The 26475-nt window shown below is 44.8% G+C and overlaps 1 protein-coding gene across 3 annotated transcripts in view; it reads right to left on the reverse strand.

Moving 5' to 3' along the window:
- Positions 1–1971: 1971 nt before the first annotated feature.
- The window catches only part of GAD2 (glutamate decarboxylase 2), a 39545-nt gene continuing 15041 nt past the window's right edge, over positions 1972–26475 (reverse strand). For all 3 annotated transcript variants that reach the window (XM_083467501.1, XM_083467500.1, XM_083467502.1), the window contains 12 exons: positions 23628–23718; positions 22484–22596; positions 20482–20597; positions 19697–19776; positions 18609–18663; positions 16321–16437; positions 14404–14468; positions 12989–13067; positions 11293–11442; positions 8004–8111; positions 6070–6159; positions 1972–5057 (listed from right to left, as the gene is read on the reverse strand). In XM_083467501.1, coding sequence (XP_083323627.1) covers positions 4884–5057; positions 6070–6159; positions 8004–8111; positions 11293–11442; positions 12989–13067; positions 14404–14468; positions 16321–16437; positions 18609–18663; positions 19697–19776; positions 20482–20597; positions 22484–22596; positions 23628–23718 — 1238 coding nt within the window. In that variant the 3' untranslated portion in view covers positions 1972–4883. The remainder of the gene's footprint in view (positions 5058–6069; positions 6160–8003; positions 8112–11292; positions 11443–12988; positions 13068–14403; positions 14469–16320; positions 16438–18608; positions 18664–19696; positions 19777–20481; positions 20598–22483; positions 22597–23627; positions 23719–26475) is intronic.

Genomic DNA, 26475 nt, shown 5'->3' on the forward strand with positions numbered 1-26475 from the left:
CCTGAAGGGTGCTAATTAAGGCTGTGCACACACTTTGGAGAATAGCATTGGAATTGGCTTAATTTGGGCACAGAATCCAAGCCTTTGCATCTGCTTTAAAACAAAAACCCGACTCAGATTTTTGAAAGCTAGCTTCCCCAGCTGCTTTACCAACCATTTTTAATATTGGGATATTTACAGCTAGGAGATGGGAGAGGCATTCATGCAGCTCACATTTCCATATGGTTTTAGAATCACAGATTTCCTGCACCCGACCACATAAACCTGACCACAAGGCTAAGCGGTAGGAGATATGCCATGCATGCAGAAGACCCCACGTTCAGTCCCCAGCATCTCCAGATAGGACTGAGCAAGACCCCTGCCTGAAACCCTTGAGAGTCACTGCCAAGCAGTGTGGACAGTACTGAGATAGATGGGCCAACGGTCTTAGTATAAGGCAGATTCCTATGTTCCTAGCCCTCATGGTGAACACTGAACAGGGATGCTGGCAGGGCTGGAGTCAGATGCAGGTCAGCACGTAGAAGCAGAGTCAGTTGTCAGTGAAGTTAACTATTCAAGGAAACAGCATATAACTCAGCAACACGTCCCAGTCGGTCTTGCCCCTATAGAGCAGTTTCCAGGACTGAAGGTCCCTGCCTTCTACCCATTCTAAGGCTCCTCCTCTCCAGGATATCTCCCAAGCAGCCTCAAGCCTCTCTGACCTCTGTTCCACTCTCCTCACTATCCTGCGTGTTCTTGGAAACCGGGGGGGGGGGGGACCTTGTTGCAGCAGGAGAGGGGGACTCCCTGGATTCTTCAGCAGCTTCTTGATTCCCCTCTGCTTCAGCCTCAGAGTCTGAACTGCTCCCTGTCACAGGTTCTACCTGCTCACTAAACCCTGTTGCCCCTTCAGCATCAGGTACCTCCTCCCAATCTTCTTCCTCTGACTTCTCCTCAGTGTCCCACCACCAATCCCCAGGCTCTGGGCCTTCCTCCTCTGGTGTTTTCCTCGGGTATCCCCCTGGCTGGTACCTCCCACCACTTCTCTTTGTCCAGCCAGTCCTTGACACAGTGGCAACCGTGCAGACAAGCATTAAAATGGGGAAAAGGTTTTCAGTGGGTCCATTACAATGAATGAGCTGAAGGCATATGGAACCTTGCTGGAGATTGCTGTGGACCAAATGGGAGACTGGCTAGAAGGAGAAGAGGAAGAAGAGGAGGAAGAGGAAGAAGAGTTTGGATTTGATATCCCGCTTTATGACTACCCTAAGGAGTCTCAAAGCGGCTAACAATATCCTTTTTCCCTTCCTCCCCCACAACAAACACTCTGTGAGGTGAGTGGGGCTGAGAGACTTCAGAAAAGTGTGACTGGCCCAAGGTCACCCAGCAGCTGCATGTGGAGGAGCGGGGAAGTGAACCCAGTTCACCAGATTATGTGTCCACCGATAGTGGAAGAAAGAAAGGCAATAAGAGGAAGGGAGGAAGGAAGGAAGGGAGGGAGGGAGGGAGGAAGGAAGGAAGGAAGGAAGGAAGGAAGGAAGGAAAAGAAAGAAAGAAAGAAAGAAAGAAAGAAAGAAAGAAAGAAAGAAAGAAAGAAAGAAGAGAGAGAAAGAGATTGCTTGTTAAAAGGAACATAAGTTGCCAAATGAGCTACAGGTTTTCCTCTCCTTTACAAAAAACACATTTTCTTTTATTTGTGATCCCACACCCCTTATAAGATAATGAAACAGGTAAACCACTTTATGTATATAAAGATAAGAGGGGAATCAAGAGCCTGTGACAGTGTCCCATTATTTCTGTGCTTATCACATTTAATAGAAAATGTGCTGAAGCAGCAACCTGACAACGGGTGACAGCTGCAATAAAGCTCCCTAGTCCTCCTGACCTTTGGTGAGAGATGGCACAAAAGATGTTCCTGCTTCTTGCGATCTCCCAGGTCGGTAATGAAAAGGGAGGGAGGGGTGTGTGGAAACCCCGCAGAGACATGTCAGCCACATTTTTACACTTTTTATTTGGGTTCTGAGTGACATCACAGATAAAATACTTTAATCAAATACAAGAAGAACAGGTTGCCATGTAGTTCTCCCCCCCCCCCCGCCCCCCTTCAGATGCAACAAACAGAGTTAACATGGAAAAGAAAATCCTGCTGGTGATTATCCACATGAAAACACCAGTTGAAGATCTCAGATCGGCACACACAAGTAATATCTACACGGACCGTAATTAGCTTTATTAAGCAAAGCAAACAAATGATTTTTTTTAAAAAAAAAATCACATGCAAGATGTAACCCAGGCCTATAAATCCTCTTTGCCTTTGCTCCCTGTACCTTCCCTGCCCCTGGGGCAACAGGAACATTTGGCTGGTGTGTTGCAAACTAGCTGTTACCCCAAGTTTGACTGCCATGCAACTGTCCATTTCATTCAGTGGAAGCCGCAGTAGCACCAACTAAATGGAGATTACACAGCAGCAGAGTTTGCTGGGTGGTCCTCAAATGTCCTGATTCATGGAGATCCTCTGGCTGCCCCCTCCCCCCAATCCTGCGGCTGTTCTCCAATGAAGTGAATGGAAGGAAGAAGCCATTATGCACAGAGGCCTCTATAGTCTCTGCTGTTATCTGAGTAGGGATCTCATTGGCAGAGCTGTTCACTTTCCAACTCTTAAGCATTAAATGTCTAGAGTTAAACATCATTTCACAGGAATCAGCTTAGGGTGGAAGAGATTGTGATCCGAAGCAGGTGAGCAATAGGGAAACTAGAACGGATGCAGTTCTTACAATATCAAGGTTCAATACCGCTACCACACAATTAAGGACGGCTCAGTTAATATATTGTACAAGCTTATACAGCGATACATGTTTGATTGGCAACACTGTACAGTTTTAAGTCTAAAGTGCACAGCCTCAGTCCGAGGTGACAAAAAATAAAAATAAAACCTTGTTATCAATATAATTTAAAAGGCAACACAAATTACAGACACAGCTTCATCTCCTTGCTCTTCTATTTTGCAATGCTACAATGAGCCAGTACCAAAAAATTTAAGTATTTTCAATCAATTCTGACGACATCGCACTGGTTTACTTCAAGTATTTTGAGAGAGCGTAAAACAATATTGCTTTACAAACCCACGTGGCCATGTTGATCCTAGTTAAAGCTAAAACCCAAAACTTGGCCAGTGTTATAAGTAGAGACAACTCCAAGATGTGAAATTCAGGTAGATGGAATTTTCCTCCCTCCTTCCCACCCCCACCCTGCCTGCTTGCAACATGGCCTAACTTGCAAGTGTAAAGTCTTGGTGGGCCTTCAATATGCCATAAAAATGGTCCTCATAATCAGAAGAGGTGCCTGAAACTGCAGAGAGGTAAAGCTAAAGTGCTTTATGTGTATTCGAAGGTATTTCCTTCATATCTTGCAACCCTCCATCTCTGCATAAGTGCAGAGAGTGGCTTGAAGGAGGACCAACAGCCCAGTCCAAGATCTTTTGTTGCCCGAGGCAAAGGAGCTGATGCTTCTCCAACCCCATGTTAGTGTCAAGGTGCATAGGACCCATGACTGGTGAAGTTATTTTGGTACCTGAGGCAGAAAAAACCCCAAATTCTCTCTTGCCTCCCTGGTTGGGGAAAAATGCAACCATAATAAATTAAACAACAAACCAAATTGCTGCCCTTTCATGGCACTGGAAACTGGCTGCCTCACTCTGCCTAATGGTAGGGCAAAAATTATAGGGGCTTCTGCAGCTATGTCACCTCACGTTGATCTTTGTATAGAGGTTGGATTGCACAAAGGAATTCTGGTTGGCTGCTTTGGTGAATTTTGGCCACATGGTTCCAAGATTTACTCCACCCCATAGCTGTCAACCCAGCAATTTGGCTCCCTCACTGGTAAGCCCTATGGTTTGGTCTACTTATGTTAAGAAGTTTTAGGCTTCCTTTACCTGCAGCTCATTAAAATGCTGATGGCACAAGCAACTAATCTGAACTTTGACCTTTTAATTATTATTATTGAGAAGACTCCAAATACAACGCCATGTTAAGTCGTGGGTAGCACTTTCTATGATGATTGTGCGTCTGCTTAGATAGGCCACTTGAGAAACATCATAAAGATTTTATAATTTCACTGTCATTGATCTTGTGTTGTTGTTGAAGAGCTGCAGTAATCTCTTGAGGTTTTTGTAGTACTAAACTCTGGAGATGTAAAGTGACAAGCAGAACAGAGACATTTCTGTTGGATAATTTATGTGGGCTTCTGTCTCAAAATAAGCATTCAATGCAATTTCTCTGAAGGAAAATAAAGGATCTTAATATCTACTATTACTATTTTTTGCCCCTGCAGTCTTCATAACCCATAGAAAATAAAAATCTATATTTTACAAAATAGGATCTTTTTAATATATATAATATATATATATATTTCTTTTGTAAAATTATATGTAGTTAAATACATCTGAAATGTATGGAAATTAGAAATTCTGTTCTAATATACCAAGACAAAAAAGGCAACATTTCTTTATTTGAAAGCATTTTTTGTTTTATGCTTTACAATGCCCCTCACTGTGTTCTGTGACTGTCTGGGGGCAAATTTGGCTACGTTTAATGCAAACTATCACTTTTACTAACTGCACTAAAATTTGGAGGGTGGAATCATGAGCATTTCATTATTCTGGATTTGTTTGAATGCAGCCTTTTTATATTTTCTAATTGGGAAATATTCACAAACTCAACGGGGAGGGGGAAAAATACTTTTAAAGAGGAGCAATGTTCTTAAGTGTTAAATTGTACTCTACTTTGACGGCACAATATAGAAATAGATTCACTTTGGAACAAACTACAAATACATTCACCACAGTTTGTGACAAGTTAATTGTCTACCTAGAGAGACATTTCAGAAGGGTCTGGAAGACCACACAATTATAAATCTTGCCCAAGGCGCTCTATTTCCTCAATCAGGAAATCAATGTCTTGGTGAGCTGCTGCTGGATTGGAGATCACCATGCGGAAAAAGTTGACCTTGTCTCCCAGGGGCTGATAGCTGACCATTGTGGTCCCATACTCCATCATTCGGGCTTTAATAACTGGAGCCACCTTCACAGACACAGTATGAAAAACAAAATTAATATTCTACTGCCTCTGTTCTGAGCATATTCTTAGGGGCAAGCTAGACATGCGGTCCTCTCCCTATAGCATCCAGCAGAACTCACCTGTATCACAACATTCTGTTGCTCTCCCTTCCCCTGCCACATCATTGGCTGACCTGTGTTCTGATGTCACAACATTCCGTGTATCTCCCCTCCCACTCAACATTATTGGGTGACCTGTGTTCTGATATATGACCACATTCTATGTCTCTCCCTTCATTGGCTACCACTTCTTGGGTTTACACCAGTGTAGCGTTTGTCCTACTTGGCTCAGCAACCAACCCAAGCTCCCATAAACTGTGCAGCCTTGTGCAATAACTGCATCAGGGACGCTCTTCAGTTGCAAGGGATCTGAGTTCATGCTGGACATCTGGCCACCAATGCCGTTTAGGGATTGTCCGCATTGGAGATTATTGTGTGTTTGCAGCTGTTTGCGTTCCCATTTAATTTGTGCAGTCCACATGATATTAACCCCAAACAACACCAGTCTCAGTGCTTTTTGCCTGTAAATTGAGTTTCCCTGATACAGAGATACTGAGCCAACAAATTAGAAAGCAGGGGCAAACACAGAAGGGATGGGAAAGACCGAAACTGCTGCTCATATGCAAATTCATATACCGTATTTTTTGCTCTATAAGACACACTTTTTCCCTTCTAAAAAGTAAGGGGAGATGTGTGTGCGTCTTATGGAGCGAATGCAGGCTGCGCAGCTATCCCAGAAGCCAGAACCGCAAGAGGGATTGCTGCTTTCACTGCGCAGCGATCCCTCTTGCTGTTCTGGCTTCTGAGATTCAGAATATTTTTTTTCTTGTTTTCCTCCTCCAAAAACTAGGTGCGTCTTGTGGCCTGGTGTGTCTTATAGAGCGAAAATGTGCAGGTGTGGACTAGTCTGGTCTCATTTGAAAAGGGGGAAAGTGCATTCTGTAATAGAAATGGGCACATTGTCTTCTTCTTTTTACCTTTGAAAGACGGTTCATTCTTTCTTCATTATCCTCCATATTTCGTAAACTGGGAGGCACATACCAGAAGCAAACGTTTGTGTGCTGAGGCTAATGGAAAGAAAATAACATCTTAGATTGCACGAGCAACTCAATTGCCACAAGGTCCATGCGTTCCCCTTTCCCACACACAGCTCTTCCTATGACACTAGATCAAAAACAAAAAACCAACAACCCCAAGCTTGAGCAGGGTGCTGTTTCTCAACCTTTTTGAACCTCAGCTCCTCCACTAATAAATTTAGGCTGCAGTCTCCAGTAGAAATTCCTAGGGAATAAGCCCCATTAAACCCAGTGAGAAGTGCTTCTCAGTAAACATGCATGGGGTTGTGCTGTTTACTTACCTTCTGCACTCAGCAGTAGCAACAGGTTGGATTCAGAATATGCTAGTTAAACTTGTTTCCCATTGAAATGAATGGGTATTCACATAGCCATGACTAACTTTGATTTTGAAATGTTCCAAGTTTCAGGTTTTGAAACTTGTAGATTTCAATGGGACCTAAGTGCAACTCAAGTATGTTGGATCCAACCTAACGTGGCAGCGATAATAGATACTGGGAGAAGGTGATGGGTGCATATGCTTTGAACACACAATGTCTGAGCTTTAGTCCCTGGCGTCTTCACTTAAAAAGATCTGGCATCAAGGGTAGGAAAGATCTCTTCTTGGAGCCCTGGAGGGCCACTGCCAGTTAGAGGAGACTGAGATATAGTAGGGTTTCAAGAGCAGATTTGATTTTTCCTATGGATTCCTTTAATTCCCTTGGTGTCCATAGTTTGACATCAATTAGATCTACAGTCAAACCTCAGAACTTGAACATAATCCATTCCAGCTGACCGTTTGACTTCCGAAACGTTCGAGTTCCAAGGCGTGGCTTCTGATTGGTTGACAGCTAGGTTTTTGCATAGCGGAAGCCACGTTGGATGTTCAAGTTCTGAGGAACGTTCAAAAACCGTAACACTCACTTCTGGGTTTTCGGCATCCAGGAACTGAAACATTTGGCAACGGAGCTGTTTGAGTTCTGAGGTTTGACTGTATCACTTGTGGTGCCTGTACTCAGAAGGTCAGCAGTTTGAATCCATGCAACGGGGTGAGCTCACATTGCTCTGTCCCAGCTCCTGCCAACCTAGCAGTTCGAAAGCACACTAGTGCAAGTAGATAAAAAGGTACCGCTGCGGCGGGAAGGTAAATGGTGTTTCTGTGTGCTCTGGTTTCTGTCACGGTGTTCCGTTGCACCAGAAGCAGTTTAGTCATGCTGGTCACATGACGCGGAAAGCTGTCTGTGGACAAACGCCGGCTCCCTTGGCCTCAAAGCGAGATGAGCGCCACAACCCCATAGTCACCTTTGACTGGACTAAACTGTCCAGGGGTCCTTTACATTTTTAATGTAACAGGGAATACACATATGTATTCACTGGGTTAGATTTACAACCTAAGAGCATAATACGAGCTGGCTGGATTAGGCCAATGGCACAGTGCCAACCAGTTGCCTATGGGAAGCCTGCACTCTTGTCTTCCTGCTAGGCAGCAAGGCTGATTGATGTTCTGGTCAATTCAGGTGCTCTCTGGGCTCCTTACACTGATCTTGCAACTGATTCATAAATCAGCATGGTAATCATTCTGCTAGTGCTTACGTCGATTCCTTCTAGCACACTGGGTGGGAAGATTACTTGACAAACAGTCCCTTGGTCTGATCTCTATGATTAGCAAGTACAGGGCAGACTTTTAAATTAATAAAATCCCCAATCTATAAAATGGTGTAGTAATAGATGTTCTGGAGCAGTGCAATCCCAATGTACTTTTACTTGGAAGTCTGCCTTTCTGCGATTGGTGATGCTTACTCTTAGGTAAGTGTGGAGGGATTTGCTTTTCAAAGCTATGTTAAAATAAACACACACACCTTTCCCTCAATCACCAGCTCAAAGCCTTCTCTGTTCTTTATTTTGTTGTACAGGTATTCTGCAAGTTCCAAGCATTTGTCAATGTGTGCTTCAAATCCTACAGTGCCCTTTGGAACAAAGGAAGAAAGAGAGAGGAACGGAGGATTAGGTTTGTTAAATGTATATATCGCTTGGCTACAAGAACCCCTGAAGAAATTTACAATCAGAAGAGAACAAAATATTTTTATTTTTTCTGATTTTGGAGGATGCACTAAAAAAAAAAAAAAGCATCACAGCAGGCACTGCCTTGTTCAAATCCTTATGCAACAGACCAGCATATGACCTGAAGGGTGCTGCTTCTCTAATATACAGCAATCTATTAGCAGGGGATGCTGGAGGTCTCTGAATTGTATGGGAATCAGAAATAGGCTACCAAACTGAAGATCACAAATGGGAGGGTATCTGCACAACTTCCCACCTTAAAACCCTCTCTGCTCACTTACAGGAGGCCTCGCTCAAGGTCCTCCTTAAAAAGTAGCAAAAGCAGCAGGCTGCATATTGTATTTATTATTGCTCAAGCTCCTGGAAAGCTCTGGGGAAAGTTTTCCAATTGAATCCAGTAGGGTTTCCTTCTGAGTAGGCATAGTTAGAATGCATCCTTTTGTGTTCTTACTTATGTACACAGATCACAGAACATAAACCCTTAATTCCACAATTCGAGAAATACTGTATTTTTCGCTCTATAGGACGCACCCAACCATAGGACGCACCTTGTTTTACAGGGGGAGAACAAGAAAAAATAATCTCCCCCTCTCTGCAAAGCGCCCCTTCAGCGAAGTGGCAGGAGAAACAGAGCCCCTTTCATTTCTCCTCCCGCTTAGCTGAAGGGGCACTGCGCCTTAGCTGAAGGGGCACCTACCCTTCAGCGAAAGGAACCCGAAGCCTCCGGAGGCTTCAGGCAGCTATCTTTGAAGCCTGGAGAGTGAGAGGGGTCGGTGCGCACCAACCCCTCTCGCTCTCCAGGCTTCAGCGAAGGCAACGTGAAGCCTCCGGAGCGCGGCGGGAGTGCTCCCACTGCACTTCGGAGGCTTCGCATTGCTATCGCTGAAGCCAAGGAGCCTGCATTCGCTCCATAAGACGCACAAACATCCCCCCTTAATTTTTGGAAGGGAAAATGTGCGTCTTATTGTGCTGGTCCCGAGGGTTAACCATGCAGCGAGGTCCGAGTCCAGTCTGAGGTCGAGGGTGCGGTATGGAGGCTGTCTGTCAAAGCTGAAGCGGGGACCAAGGCAGGGAGTCGGGTGAGGTGAGGAACTCTGGCAGGAGGGCAGGACAGGATGCAGGCAGGAACAGGCTACAAACAATGTTGCTCCCGCAACCTGGGACTGGGACTGGCTGGCTTTTATCTGCCCTGAGGCATAGGGCAGCCCCGATCCTCTGGTGATCTGGCTCTCCTGGCCCTGGAGGTGAGCACTCCTCCTGCGGGAACTTAGTTCCCTCCGCCTCTCTGCCCTGAGCCTCTGCAGCTCAGGAGAGACTGGAGGGTTACCGGACCCAGAGGCAACCTCAGCTTCCCCTGACATGGCTGTGAGTGGAGCACCTGCAGGCAATGGGTCCTCCCTCACCTCAGGAGCCAGAGCAGACTCAGCTGGTGCCTGTACCTGAGGATCCAGCACAGGTGAGGACCCTTCAGGCTCATGCCCCAGCCCCGGCTCAGCTGGTTCTGGAGGTGGGGAATCCTGTGCAGGCTGGGATCCCTCACGTTCAGCATCCGAGTCTGAATCCCAGGCCATCACACTTATAGAGCAAAAACTATGGTATATGAATGTAGTCAGGGTGAAACTTGATTTAAACCATCCTCTTCTTTCCCTGAGTGGATAAAATCAATGAGTTAAATCACCTTGATTTCATTCAGTCTGTCGGGCCTACATAACTCATGAACCACCAGCTCTGTGTTATGGTGCTGCTAGGTTCTAGATCATTCCTTTCATTTCCTCTTTTTGCATCCACATACAGAGAAACCAGGAGCTTTATGGAGCAGCTGTAAGGCCTCTATAACTGGGACATGGTGTGCATTTCCTTGTTGGATCAAAAATGATGCACACCTGACTTAAAGCAGTGGCAACCTGGTTAAGGTTAGCTATAAGATGATGCCAACAATGGGTGGCAAAAACATCTACAGCCGCATGAAATGTGTGTTTCCTGCAGGCCATTGTAGTAAATGAATTTGTTCATCTTAAAGGAAATCTTGGGGGAGGAATCTGAAACCACTCAGCAGGAAGCATTATATTTGGCAATATTTCCAAACTGCAAAATAAGCTGGTCCTCGGAGAGTCTTTACAAATATGCCCCTAGAAAACAACAGATTTATAATTGGTTTTCCTTTCCCCACATCAATATTACGCCCGCTCCTAATTGCTGCATAAAATGGAAGCAGGTGTTCTAGTCACAGTTTTGCCATGTCTAGTTTTAAGAATTCATACAACAAAATCCTCTTGTCGTTCTCGAAAGCTTTTAGCCTGATTACGCTAAAACAGAATTGTTAGGCTGCCAAATTGGCTGGAGTCGAGGTGCAGCAACTGCTCCATGATGTCACAGGCTCGAAGCTTGAAAGTGGCACTCAATTCCTCATGGCTGAAAGGTGAATTGCCAATTATTATTCATTTGTTCACTCCCAGGTTTGCGCTTTTTATTTATTTCACGCACAGAAGGATCGTGTTAGGGAGGGCAGTGGCTTACCCAGAGACAGCTCTTGTAGGAATGCTCAGCCGTAGTTGCCTAGCAACCTAGCAACCAGCATTTACGTATTTAGCAAAATTCTTAATTGCTTTGCATTCAAAAGAATCGCAAAGCGGTATACAAAACAGAACTCAAATGCAATACAATGCATTTATAATGAAATAAAAAAAACCTATTAAGATATTATGCTGTTCAACCAATAATGCTCACAATTGCACACCCATCTATATATACCTCAGTACAAAATCCCAACCAGTCACTTTATATGGCAAAGGCCCCATTCATACCATGCATTTAAAGCAGCATCAGGCCTCTTTAAACAGTCATGGCTTCCCCTAAAGAATCCTGGGAACTGTAGTTTGCTAAGGATGCTGAGAGTTGTAAAGAAGCTAATAAGTTTAATAATATTGCTAATAATAATAAATAATAATAATAATAAACGGTGATGAGTCACTCTTTCCAGGAAACTTTGGGAATTTGGGAATTGTACCTCTCTGAGGGAAATAAGACATCTACTTTCCCCTCTCTTTTTCTGACTCCCTCGCTCCCTCTTCCATTGTAAATACTCACCTTTGCCCTCCACATCAGCCATAGCTTGAAGACATCAACATGGCGCCCACATTGCAAGGCTTTGTCTCCAGTGTCGTATGACAGGTCGTAGTGCTTATCTTGTTGAAAGAGGTAGGAAGCGTGCATTTGGTTACAGCTTTGCATCAGGCCCTTTAAAGAAGCAAACACACTCTGAAGGGCAAGTGGAATAACAGGGAAGTTTTACTGATTCAAGAAAGCGCTTGCAAACAATTCCCCATCCTTGGCTGTGCTGCGAGGAACAGTTGATGTGTGTGTGTGAAGGCCTCGTAACTCTTTGACTTTGTAAGAAGAAGAAGAGTTTGGGTTTGATATGCCGCTTTGTCACTACCCGAAGGAGTCTCAAAGCAGCTCACATTCTCCTTTCCCTTCCTCCCCCACAACAAACACTCTGTGAGGTGAGTGGGGCTGAGAGACTTCAGAGAAGTGTGACTGGCCCAAGGTCACCCAGCAGCTGCATGTGGAGGAGCAGAGACGCGAACCCAGTTCACCAGATTACGAGACTACCGCTCTTAACCACTACACCACACTGGCTCCCTAAGGTTTCCTAAGCAAAGGATACAGGCTCCAGTGCTGGCCGAAGGGGCCATCAGTTGTATCTTTAGACTATATTATGAGTCTCAGTTGTATCTTTAGACTATATTATATTAAGAGCATTATTTTCGTCCATGCTTGTGGGACACCTTTGGGAGAAGAAAAGGCTAAGAAGGAGCAAACTCTACACAAATCTGGAGTGGAGTCCCTAAGATGAAGTCTTGTACGCCTCCTTCTGGAAATTCCTGCAGCCAAGCTGGTGCCAAATGTATTGTTCTGCTTTCCTTGTGACCACATCAGTGAGGCCGAGAGGGCAGCCCAGGCTCCATACACATAGCCCAGACTTGCTTGCAACATCATCACATAAATATATTCTTGCCATTATAGCTATTACCCTCGTCCCCAACTCTATAAACAATTCAGCTGAATATGTGCTATTATCTGCTTCACCTCCTACCAGGGGCTCCCACCTCCTACCGGGGGCTCCCAATGGGGCACCCTCCAGAAACTGTTGTGTTCCAGCTCCTATCATCCCATGCCAGCACAGCCAGTGGTCAGGCATAATGGGAGTTGTAGTCCACAACATCTGGAGGACACCACGTTGGCTTTTCCTGTCCTGGCTGCTGTGAAGATGGGAGTACCTAGTAACCAACTGTGCGTCGCTGAGCTCTTAAATCCACAGTAAGGAAAGCTAGGAACCTTTTGGAAGCCCCATTTGCTTCTCATATTCACTCGTCTGCTAAAGTAGCATAGTGCCCCCATCACGGAATCCCCCATAATATTCCATACTAGTTGGGAAAAGAAAGATAGGGTGAAGGAGCCTTACGCTGCTGTGGAAGGAACTGGAGGAGGAGCTTTGGAGAGCAGGAGAAGGTGGAGAACATTAGTCCTCACAGCAAGAACTATTGAGAAGGGTTCCTGTGACCAAGCTGTTCTGTTTCTCTGAATAAAGAGTTAACTTCACTGCCATTGGGTGCTTTTTGTTTTACTGTTGATCTATGCCTGACTCCACCTCCTGATATCCCCATTTCTAGGCAACAACCACTGCACCCATTTTTTAATTTTATTTTGTGATTTCAGATTGACTACAGATTTTTTATTATTCTTTTTTAGGTGAAAGATGTCAATATGGATGTAAACATACCTCTTCTCGTACGAGCAGAGCGGAGCACTGCAGCGGGACCCCCATCATTTTGTGTGGGTTCCATGTCACAGAATTGGCCCTAGAACAGCAACCAAACTTTAACATGAGGTGCAGCAATGGCGGATTGCATTCACAGAGGCGTAAAATGCAAACAGCAAAAGCAAAATAAAAAGGCGGCTCTTGTATGGCCAGAACATTAAGGCTGAAAATAAGCCAAGCAAGCTAAAAAATAAAGTAATGTAGAGTCATTATTTCATGCCATAATCAGGCTTTTTACGAACATCCAGTAACAGTTAATATAAATGTATTGGCACAGATAATGTTCCTTAGAAATGACAGAGATTTTTCAGCTTGGAGCTTTTCCAGTGAATGTCTTTTTACAAGTCCATAGTTGTTTAGGCTATGGTTAATGAGAGAGTGGTACCTTGGCATGTTTTCACTAACCAAACAAACCACAGTTCCCTGTGTCTGGATGTCATGGGGCACTTTGACTGGTGGCCCAGCTGCACCCTTGTCTGGGCAGGAATAGCCTAACTTCTGTTGTCTATGATCTGGTAACCTTTAGGTTAAATTACTGCAACACATTATACGCAGGGCTGCCTCTGAAGATGGTTGGGAAACATCAGCAGAATTCAGCGGCCAGGTTGCTCACCGGAGCCACAGAGTTTGAGCATATTACACCAATCTTGGCCCAACTGCATTAGCCGCCAATTACCGTAGTTTCCAGGCCCAATTTAAAGTGCTGGTTTTGACCTATAAAGCCTTAAATGGCTCAGGACCGCAATACCTTAAGGATCGCCTCTCCCCATATGAACAGACCTAGATCCTGCAGTCATCATCTAAGGCCCTTCTTTGTGTGTCTCCTCCTCAAAAGGTCTGGAGGGTGGCAACATGAGAATGGGCCTTTTCGGTTGTGGCTCCCCATTTGTGAAATGTTCTCCTCAGAGTTGCTCGCCTGGTGCCTTCATTACATATCTTCAGGCACAAGGTGAAAATGTTTCTTTTTAACTAGGCCTTTGGCTAAATATTTTAAACGTGTTTGTGAGAGGGGGGTTATTGATTTGTTATTGTGTATTTATTATGTATTTGTGTTCTCATTTTGTATTTTTTATGTTGTGAACTGCCCTGTGATCTCTGGATGAAGGGTGGTATACAAATTCAACAACAACAACAACAACGTAAAAGGAACAGCAGCAGGCTCTTATGCTTTGCAAATATTTGGTCAAATATTTTAATAATGATTGGAACTTGAAAAATAGTTTCTGCTGCTACATTTGACAAGAGGATATTGACTGGTTTTAAATTTGCAGGAATTTTGGTGGCAGTCAAGACAGCATATGAGTAGTGTCTAATAATATTTCCATCAGTCACTGCAGCACATAAGTGATATTTAATGACATGTCCATAATCCCTACCTTTCGACACCATTTAATTTCCATTTATGTTTCCTTGACATCAGCAGCCCACCACCCCATGCTCCCTGGAAAAGAAAAGAAAGAGCAATAATTGTATTCAGTCGTATGGATTTCAAGGCTCTAATATCCAAGCCCACAAGTCACTTCTGAATGTTCTCCTTGTGTGATCAGGGAAGCAGCCAAAAAAATATTGTTGAGGAAATTTCAAAACAGGGGAAGTGTATGAAACATGTTCCCCAAGTGCACATTTGAAATTTACAACCACATGATGAAATGACGTCGTTGGTTTAAGTGGCTGTAGAAAAGAAAGAAATACCTTAAGCCCTTCAATTCAAGTGACTATCCCCTTGCATTTTGTCAATTCTATGCAGACAAAAGTTGTGCTGCAACAGGAGAGGGGAACCTGTGACTTTGCCAGCCCTAGTCAACAGGACCAATGGTCAGGGAGGAGTGTGGATGTTTATGCAGAGTTGGGATTTGACATCCCGCTTTATCACTCCCCTTAAGGAGTCTCAAAGCGGCTAACATTCTCCTTTCCCTTCCTCCCCCACAACACACACTCTGTGAGGTGAGTGGGGCTGAGAGACTTCAGAGAAGTGTGACTGGCCCAAGGTCACCCAGCAGCTGCATGTGGAGGAGCAGGGAAGCGAACCCAGTTCACCAGATTACGAGTCCAGCGCTCTTAACCGCTACACCACACTGGATCTCACACACCACACTGGATCTCAGTGGGCGGAAGAGGAGGAAGCCCTGATAAATCATAAGCTGTTTTCCCAGCTTTATTATTATTATTTTTAAAAAAGCAAGGGAGCAATCCAACACCTAAGATCTTCTGGGACGAGTGGAGTTTGAAACAGGTGAATCTCTGTCTGAGTCTGGGCTTAGCTGGGGCTAACCCAGTTCAAGTCCCTCATTCCAGCTCAGTTAGCGGTACACTGGGGCAGCTGGCTTAGCTGAGGCCAAGATCAGCGACAGAGCATGTTTTCACTGTGTCTGGGGCATGCATGCCTGTTGCAGCCTCTTCACACACCATCGCCCCAGCAGACCCACCCATGTTACACCCCTGGCCAAGACAAGACCCCCAACAAGGGAGTAATGGGGGCACAGTGGGGCAGGGGTGCACTCACACCTGTTCCAAACCCTTTCCAACTTGGTCACATGACCTAGCAACCTAGCAGAAGTTACACAGCTGCTTAAATTGAACCAGCTCTGACTGTTGACGGCAGTAGGCTTTCAAATACCAGTTTTTGGGTAGGGAAAGCGTTGTTGTACACAAATTCGGCTTACGGGTTTGGCCACTGTGAGAGCAGGATGCTGGCCTAGATGGGCCTTTGGCCAGATCTAGTGGCCTTTTCTAATGTTTGTAAATAAACAGTCACATTCCCTGACTTCCCTGGCTTTTTTCTGGCCCACGTAGGACCAGCCTGGATAGTTGGCCTTGGTGAAGATTTGACGTTTTCATCCCCAAAAAGTTTTTGATTTGAGTTTCTACTGGAATGAGGCTGCATTTTAATGTTGTACTTAATCTTGTTTTTAAGTTGTATTTTAATCAATTGTTTTTACCTGGTGTTAGCCGCCCTGAGCCCAGTCTTGGCTGGGGAGGGTGGGGTATAAATTATTATTATTATTATTATTATTATTATTATTATTATTATTCGTATAGGATGGGCCTACTACTTGCTACTAACCACAAGAGCTCGAGGTAATATAGCTTTGAATATCAAAAACTAGGGACAAAGAAAATGAGATGGCCCACAACTTCCTGCTCTCCTTGACAGCTTCCAGAATCTGTGGTTCTCAACATCCTTCAGAGATTCTGCTAGGAAATGCATTTCCACAGTGAACAGCATGGTTTTTTGGCTCTGCCACCTTACTGTTTTGTAGCTCAGTCCTTTTAGACTGTAATTCTGTACTCACATCAACATGCATCCAGATCTTGTACTTTTTACAGATATCTGCAATAGCTATAAGTGGATCAAATGCCCCATAGACCGTAGTTCCTGCTGTGGCGCTCACGAGGAAAGGAACAAATCCCTGCAGGGAGGAAACAACAACAACAACAACAGGAAAATGTTCCAGCGGAGAAAATTTCCTTTAGACATAGAGACTATTTTCTGAAATTGAGCGTCTTTCAGTCACAACAGCCCTGTTGGGAAGTGGCGTGGAATGGAGGCTTAATACTGTTAAAAGTTTTGGGGGAAGGCAAGGATCCCCAAAACTCCTGGGTGCCAAATCCTCCTAGTTATTCCTAGATTTAGTGAAAGTTAGAATTAATCAAGGTTTGATTAAACTGTGCCATACACCGCTGGATGCATTTAATGCTAACAAGCCAAGCCAGGCTGAGAGTGTGGGTCAGTGGAGGAACAAAGCTGATAATGGCCGAGTCATTAACTCACCAGGAAAGCCTTCAAGAGAGCGAAAACTATACCAGACCAGGAGGGGTAGGGACTCTCCTTCAGTGTGTGTTAGTGGACATAGACCAAAGGGATTAAAGGGTGTAGGGTTTTGGATTGGAGGAGATAAGCCAGGGAAATTGTTTGAGTCTGTTAGCTGTGAGAAGGAAGAAGAAGGCGGGGGGACGGGACGAACATCCTATTGGCTGGCTGTGATAGGCTGTAACAAAGAGACAGAGAGCATGACTGCTTTTCTGTCTTTGAGACCCAAGACTGCTGCACCTATGGGAGAAGCATAAGACCCTCTTGGGGCGTAATGCTATCCACACCTCCATCATAGGCTCAGGTGGTATATATGTGTGTAAATAAACCATATATCCTAAAGACACCACAGTCTCCGCTGTGCCTCATTCCCAAAAGGAAACACGAACCCTAGATAAGCACCCGAGATCCTTGGAATCACATGCACCACTCAGCAGAGATTGGGGAGGCGTGAAACAATATCATTAGGGAGAGGCATACCAGTAATCACAGACTCAACATCTAAGAAACATGCCTGATTTATGCTGCCAAGCAAAGCTTAGATGTTAGAAGAGACTGCCACTTGCACATCTTGGCTTCCTCTTCCTTCACGGACTGGCAAGAGCTCTCTAGAGTTTCAGGCAGGACTATTTCCCCAGTCCTATCTAGAGATGCTGGAAGGGACAGAAACTGACACCTTTTATTTATTTTATTTTATTGGTACACTGCCCTATAATACACTTAGCAAATGAGCTTATCCACACTGACCTTTCCTCCGCTCTTTCAAGGAACCGTCCAAGCTTTAAAGCTATGTGTCTGAGTGTCACATTCTTCTTCTTCTTTTGCTCCAGAGCGTTCCCTGTGAAAACTTGCTCTTTAAATCTCAATCAGTGCAAAGGGCAATCTGCTTAAAACCCAATTGAGCGCTAAAGAGCAGGTTTTTGTAGGGAAAACTCTGGGACAAAAAGCTCTACCAACCCCCCCCCCCCACCAAAAAAAAAACACAATGCTCAGACATGCAGCTTTTAAGCCCAGATCTATGCCTGGCGAGAGTGGAGCAAAAGTTAAGTGTGGATAAGCCCAATGTTACGACCCATCGACATTCTCTCTTCCTCCTTTTACTGTAATTTGCTTATGTCATCAATGCTTCTGCCTGCAGGTGGCAGCAAACTGCTAAGGTGACAAAATGTGTCCAGATGTTTGGCTTTTGCATAAGGCTTTTCCTGGCAGGGAGTAAAAATGAACATCTGGAAAGGCTAGGTTTACTTTGCAATTCTGAACTCTGTTGAACGAGTGACTTACACTCTTCTGGCCTCAGCTGGGCGGTGTAAGAAACAGTTTGTTGAAAACCAGACAGTTCAATTTTTTAATAAATTGTTGAGAATGAATGTGGGACTTTCTACATGCAAAAATGCATGCTCTCCGACAATGGGCCTGCGCCTCCTACAATCACAGGGTCTAGACTAGAGGATGGAGAGAGCTCAAAAGAGTTGGGGTGACCCAACATTCTTGCACATGCACACTCAGTGAATCACTTTGTGATGCCTACGTTATTTCGGAATAGTCTATTTTTCGGACAGGTTTCTTTCAGTGCCTTGGTCCAACTTATCATTAGCTCTCATTTCAAGGGCGGGGTGGGGGTGGGGAATCTTTGTGTGCAGATTTATAAGGCGACTCAACTTTTAAAACAATGATTGAAATTCCATAGGCAATTCCCTTGCCTCACTCCCCAAAATGGTATGCTTTCCTATACACCTACAGATTACTGACTGTAGGTGGAAATCTACTTGCCTTTTGCTTTGCCTCAACAATTCTCCTTTCAAGATCAGATGGAATCATTTTGCCTCTGCAATAGAAAAGGGAAAAAAGAAATCAAAATACCAGCGTTTTCCTATTAGCTCTTTCCGTCCGCTACTCAGGTTAGTTAACTTCGATAAGATAGTGATTTATGAAAAGATCTACCCACCATTTATAAACCTAACTAGCCACTTGGGAAGCGATTCATTCCACCCTCCATGATCTGCCTCCTTAACTGAATTTGAGTCAGTTGAAGAGGTTTGCAACTGACTCAAATTAAGAGGCCGGGGGCCAGCGCTGTCCGGAGACACTTTCCGGGTCACGTGGCCAGCGTGACAAAGCTGCATCTGCCGAGCCAGCGCAGCACACGGAAACGCCGTTTACCTTCCCGCCAGTAAGCGGTCCCTATTTATCTACTTGCACCCGGGGGTGCTTTCGAACTGCTAGGTTGGCAGGCGCTGGGACTGAACAATGGGAGCGCACCCCACCGCGGGTATTTGAAACGCCGACCTTTCGATCAGCAAGCCCTAGGTGCTGAGGCTTTTACCCACAGCGCCACCCGCGTCCCGGTGCGTTTAATAGTACTGTTTCTTAGTACAGTACTACTAATAATAATGTATACTTTTGTTTTGTTTTTTGCAAATTTGAATGTTTATGTGAATCTCAACTTATCCATAATGAAGTGGGTGGAAAACTTCAAATGACTGAATGCAGAGTTATGGTTTTTTAGTACATTTGATGTACTCAAGGGCCTTTGCTCCTGAACTCACAGTTCACTAACTAATGTCCACATGGTGCTTGACAGATCTTCGGCAATCCAAAAATGTATTGTGCAGGTCACAAAATATATAACTCTGCTGGTACAGCCCTGGGGCCATGAGTTTGGCTCAACAAACCTGCTATAAACCACTTTTTGAACTCCCTGAAAAATGCCCAGCATCTATGTGGCAGAGCTTCCTTAGCCCAACACAGGGCAAGGCTATATTACATGAACAGGCCATTTGATTTTTTTTTAAAAATTGTTCTTTCTGCTGCATTCAAAGAATGGCTATTCCTGCTGTCATTCATAAGGCTGTGCTTACCTGTCATCACACCTGATCAAAATCACACTGTCAGTACCAATTCCTAAGGCTGCTGCTCCTTTCTTCACAGAAAAATGACTCTGAAAAAGCACATGGGTTATTTTTGCAATGTTTACAGCAGCTTCACTTCTTCAGCTGTAAAAGAATCATGAAGCAGCACCTAGGGGAACAATCCAGCAAGCCCTTATTCCTGTGCAAATGAGGCTCTGTTTGCAAGCCCTGGTGAAATGAATGGGAAGTTCTGCGTGGAGACCTTAAACATCTATAGCTTGACTGTTCGGTGATTAGGTGTTTAGTCAACCACCGAATGCAATTTAATAAGGGCTGGCAGAGCATATGTGGAAGAGCTTTGAACTCTGAAGTGCTGATGTTGCTAAATGCTCTCAGATGGCTGTCTTTTTCTTCGACACCACAGGAGTTACATTAGTCTAGTCTTCCCCAACTTGGCGTCTTTCAGATGTTTGGGACTACAGCAACAGTCCCAGCCAGTGTGGTCAGCATGGACAGCGCCATGTTGGGGGAGGCTGGATGAGATGGACATAAATGGAAGCTAAAAAAGGTCAACACGAGATCCAACAGCTTCATAAAAACACACCTTCCTAACATAACCGACACAGCACATTTCAGAAGGAGCTCATAACTCATTTGTATGCAGAAAATAAACAGAGGACTCTCATGTTACAGTAGGAAAATGACTACGTCTTTCCCCAAGGGGCGTTTGAAGGAGCCTGGTTTTATCAGCAAAGAAGTGAGGCTAGCAAAAGGTTGAAAGAGAAAACACCTACATGCTCCGATGTGAAGGCAACCAGTCTTGGAATAGCTGCCATTCCTTTCTCTTTAACTTCTGGGAACATCTTGAAACGTGCAATCAACATAGCATACATGTTAGATATGGCACCACCTGGAGTCCACAGTAATACAGCGTTACTTCCTCTATTCATAACGGCACAAAAGCTTTAAGCACAAACTGTACTGGTCATGCAACTTTTTCAAAACAAGAGACATTTCTCATATAGAGGGCCTGGCTTGATCTTAGGTTGCTCCATTTCCCACCCGCTATGGAGAAAACCCACTGAGCATGTCCTTGAGTCCGCCTACAGTAGATTGGACCTTGGGCTGCATTTTAGAACATTTTAGAACAGGGCTGGGGAACCTCAGGCCCAGGAGTGAAAAGTAGCCCTCCAGACCACTCTGTCTGGCCCTTGGGACTCTCCCCAGGCCATGTGTTCCTGAACTGAGATTATAGATAAAAAGGTAAAGGTAAAGGACCCCTGGACAGTTAAGTCCAGTCAAAGGCAACTATGGGGTGCGATGCTCATCTCACTTTCAGGCCAAGGGAGCTGGTGTTTGTCCACAGACAGCTTTCCGGGTCATGTGGCCAGCATGACTAAACCGCTTCTGGTGCAACGGAACACCGTGACAGAAACCAGAGCGCATGGAAACGCCATTTACCTTCCAGCTGCAGCGGTATCTATTTATCTACTTGCACTGGCATGCTTTTGAACTGCTAGGTTGGCAGGAGCTGGGACAGAGCAACGGGAGCTCACCCTGTCGTGGGAATTCGAACCGCCGACCTTCTGACTGGCAAGCCCAATAGGCTCAGTGGTTTAGACCACAGCGCCACCCATGTTTATTATGCCTATTTCTTCCCTAGACAGAGAATGGAGAGATGCGGTGTGTGCATGGAAACCTTTCATTATTGCACGGCTGGAATGTAGCCTACCATACTAAGGAAAAGTTGCATCTGTGGCTTCTTTTCCTTGCCCAACACTGCCATGCAACCCTCAGAAGGTTGCCCATAAGGAAACATGGCTCTTGGACTTAGAAAGATTCCCCATTCTTGTTTTAGATACTTCCAAGTGCCTGTGGCTGCATATTTATTTTGGAAATACCCTACTTGCCCATACATACATACATACATACAATTGGGCTTGATTCCAGCCTAGTTAGCTGTACTTCTCCCATTGGAATGAATGGGGGGAAACTGTCCCATTGGGAAACTGACTTTCTCTGGTGAGGGACCAGATATTCCTTCCATGTCTGGACACCTCTTTCTTCTGGTCAAATGTCAAGTCCCATATGGCAGATAACCAACATGATTCCTTTGAGATGTTGTTGGAGTACAAGTCCCATCATCCCTGACCATCAGCCTCGCTGGTTGGTGCTTATGGGAGTTGGAGTCCAACAATATCTATATACACACTGGCTGTCCCAACCTGCAGTTTGGGGGAAAATCCTACATAGTGTAGGATTTCCCCCAGCAGGCTAGTTGGAGAAGGCTGCCCCAAACTATTTTGAGAGGCTGCTTTTGCCTGAGAAGCAAAATAACCAAACACAAATTTACAGGGCAACTTGGATTTAAGGACAGGAGAGAGAGTACATTTTCCTTGATATTTGTGTTTCTATTCCTATTTACTAAAAGGCTCAAGAGAGCACCACTACCTCATTAGTAAATATTAAATAAAATAGCTGTAATTCCTTTCTTTCATTTCAGAACACTTCAAAAATATTTAATGTAACAGAAGAACCGGACAAATGTCTCTTCTGATTAATTTCCCCCCAGACTGCCACTTTGGCTGTTTACAAAGCAGAAGGAAGTATTCAGCAGGGACAGATATTAATGTCTTTAATAATCATGTCTCTGGACTGCCATAAATATGCATTTTTTATGTACCCAGGAAAGGATACTCAGGATTATGAGTGAACGAGCGCCCTTCTGAATCTTGCAGACTGCAAAGTACATCATACATTACAGACATAAGTAGGTTTTTTAAAAAGATCACTCACCAGGTGAAAATATCCCATCACCAGCACCTCCTGGCCAACCAATGATTTCTCTCATTTTCCTTAAGGTGACATATTCCAAAAGTACAAACACTGGAGCAATTTCATAGGTGAACCTGAAACACAGCAATGCCCATATTTTATTGACCTGGTTAAGATATAAACAGAATGCCCTCCCCCACATGATTTAACTACAGTTGTACCTTAGCCTAAGAACAATCCTGTTAACAAACAATTCGGGCAATGCACTCCGCAAAACCGGAAGTAGGTGTTCCGGCTAGAGAACTTTGCCCTGGAAGACAAATAGAAGCCAACCGGTGGAAGGGCACCAGCGGCAGGAAGCCTCATTGGGGAAAGCACGCCTCAGTTTAAGAACGTTTTTGGTGTAAGAATGGACTTCCGGAATGAATTAAGTTCATAAACTGAGGTACCACTGTATAACATAGCCTCCTTTAGTGGAGTGGGATGTTTCAGTCCTGCCTATTAAAAACATGAATGTGTTTTAGATTTTTCTCTGCTTTGCTTTGTGCTGGTTTTTAATGCATGTGCTATTTATGTATTTGTTGTAAGTCGCTTAAAAAGAAGTGATGAATAAGTTTAATTAACAACAACAGGAATTACAAGACTGATACAAGTGTGAGGTGTAAATAGAGGGCAGATTAAGGAACCTACAAGTTACCAGTTCACACAATCCTAGAGGAAATAAAAATATTTACCTCTATCTAGTGAGGCTTAGTGATGTAGGAAATAAAGGTTTTGACTTGGCTCAGGGAAAACCATGTTCTAATCCTCACTCAGCAATGAAGCTCATGCAGCCACCTTGAGGCAGACACTATCTCTTAGTCTAACCTACCTTGCAAGGAGGTTGTAAGGTTTAAAGGGGCAGGGAAGAGAAACAGGCTGTATGCTCATTGGTGGAGAAGCAGAATAATAATACATTTATTCACGTAAAACACAAAATACCGATAATTCTCTGTTGCATTTCTTGAAAGTTGCTAAGTTTTGAAACTGTATTTTTTTTCAATGGGAAACAACATGATTGCAGTGATTGTAATGGCCAGACTAAATTTTTCAAAAGATATCTGGACTCAATACTAAGCTTAGACAGACCCCATAATTAAAAGCACCAGCAAATTCACATACTTACATATTAGTGTTGGCTGTAGAAGTTAGCCAGTCTGCAGCCAATCCGACCATATCCAGTCCAGTTGAAAGCTGATTGAAATATCTGGGATGTCCTGCATAGCATTGAAAAAGTGGATGGCATTTTTTTGTTTCCAGTGAATCATGTTTAGTGAATCACTTTATTGAAACGTTAACTGTATATTTCGCTGCACTGGAAAAGCGATCAAAGCATGAGCCACGAATGCTACATTGCTGAACTTCTTGTCCACCTACATTTGCACTATATACCTGCCAGCGCATTGACCCATGTAATCCATCTAGCCTTCAATGTGCCACAAGCAGAAAGGAGACGTTTAAAGGGCAAACGACCTGAGAGAACTGACTGGTTTTGCCTGATGTCAAATTCTTAGACTTAAGCAGTGACTCAACCCCTGTAGTCATATAAATCTATCCAAAGAAAACCCGAGTACCAGACCTGATGTGAAGAGACCCTAACTGTTCCTGGACCAGGACCAAGCAGATGAGACTTCTGTTGGCTGTAAGCAACCCTGCAGGCCTCCAGCCAGCAGAGGGCAGGGTTGAGACTAACAGATAGGGGAAAACACACTTTGTGGCTTTCTCTTAATCTCCCAAGCTCCACCCCTTCCTGTTCCTTGTGGGCTCTCTCTCTCTCTGCTGTAGAATGCAGCCCTGAGAAACTCAAGTCTGCCGTGTAGGCTTAGGATCTGTAGACATCTTTGTAATAATAAAAAAGTGTTTGCCAATAAGACCTCTTTGTGTTTTGTTTACTCTTTTAAGTAATGCTAGTTTGTGTGAATGAGACAGAATGGGTGGTGGTGGGACTGAACAGCTCCAGCTTCCAAGCTTTTAAAATCTGCTATATATGAACTGTTTAAAAAACCAAGAACTCAGTGACATGCTGATCATCTAAACTGCCAAGCACGAACCCTCTGAGAAGTGACACACCATCTGTCCCAAGTCTTCACCTCCCATCCCCAACAACCCTTGCTAAAGACACACCTAAGGAACCATCAGTGTGACCTGTCTTACTCAATGTGGCGCATCCCAGTTAGGATGCTTCCTGCCCTTTAAAATTCACAGTCCTTGGAGAGGAGGCAGAACTTGGCACAAACAGCAAGCAAGACACTGGGCGCTTCCAGACAACCTGTTCAGTGAGTATTCCACTGGATTTGTTTTTAGGGAGATTAGATGATGTTGGCTACAGTGGTACCTTGGTTTGCATACGTCTTGGTTTGCGCACGTTTTCGATTACAAACACGTCAAACCCAGAAGTTGGTGTGTCCCGGTTTGCAACCTTTTTTGGATTACAACCAATTTTTTTTTGGATTACGAACAAGATTTTTTGGGAGGCCCCATTGGCAAAAGTGCGCCTTGGGTTGCAACCTGTTTTGGTTTACAAACGGACCATAGGAACGGATTATGGTTGTAAACCAAGGTACCACTATACTTAATGAGCATTAATTCTGATTTTTTTTTGCAGGGAAGTTAAAACAACATTATATCAAGACAAGTGGTATTCCACACTTTCCAGTGGGCCTGTTGTGCAAGACCTCCCAACCAACTATAACTGTGTGACCTGAATTTGTTGATGTGTGATTGCCTATTGCCAAGGCAACTTGACTGCTACCTGGGAGCTGTCCTTTGTACCTGTATTGCCTCCTTGCTTGCCAGCATGTAGAAGAAAGAGCTCCATCGGCCCTGACCCTGTGAGGCGTCGTGGCCAAGGGAGCTTGTTTCTGGGCTGGTGGGTTCCTTCACCCTCCATGCCCCCCCAATGCGCCCGGCCCGTGGCACTCGCACGTGCCCACTATGAGCTCATGTGACACCCCTAGGGGGCCCTCCTCTCCCTTCTTGTAAAAGATGCCTTCAAACAGAGGACTGACCTCTGTAAAACAGGATATGTAGTCAGCCTACTTTCCTTGTATTCCCCAGCATGCAAGTGTTCCTCCCAAAATGCAAGGGGTATGTTCATGCATGTGCAGGCATGCACACACACACACACACACACACACACACACACACACACACACAGCATTGGAAGGCCCTGCTCCATCCTATTTCCCTGTCACTATTTGAAAAATCATATGTAAGGAGACAGCCAGAAAATGGCTGACCAGGTAGTGCTGGAAGAAAGATATGCTAGTACAGAACTTGCGCTTGACAAATATCCCCTGACCTTCTGTGGAGTACAACTGTATTATTTCCCGCACCATGCTGTTCTGTTGCACAAAGTGGGTCTCCCTTGGGCCTCAACATTAACGGGGAACATTAATTGGCCAATTAGGCTGGTCTTTTGTCAAAGTCACCTTGGAATGTTCTTTAACACACATGCAAACACAGGAGGCTAAAACTGGCTTGCTCAGGCGCAGAGAGAGAGTGTGAAAAAAGAACTGAAAATGAGCAATCCAGGTCTTGGTAGGTAAGTGGCAGGTGGGGGAGAAGTAAACAGGCTGTGATGGCCTGGGATTCGGACTCGGATGCTGAACCCGAGGAATCCCAGCCTGCACAGGATTCCCCACCTCCAGAACCAGCTGAGCCAGGGCTGGGGCATGAACCTGAAGGGTCCTCACCTGTGCTGGATCCTCAGGTGCAGGCACCAGCTGAGTCTGCTCTGGCTCCTGAGGTGAGGGGGGACCCATTGCCTGCAGGTGCTCCACTCTCAGCCATGTCAGGGGAAGCTGAGGTTGCCTCTGGGTCCAGTAACCCTCCAGCCTCTCCTGAGCTGCAGAGGCTCAGGGCAGAGAGGTGGAGGGAACTAAGTTCCCGCAGGAGGAGTGCTCGCCTCCAGGCCAGGAGAGGCAAGTCACCTGTGGATCGGGGCCGCCCTATTACTCAGAGGAGATAAAGGC

Source organism: Podarcis liolepis, assembly GCF_965112155.1.
Source record: "Podarcis liolepis genome assembly, chromosome: 12".
Lineage (NCBI taxonomy): Eukaryota > Metazoa > Chordata > Lepidosauria > Squamata > Lacertidae > Podarcis > Podarcis liolepis.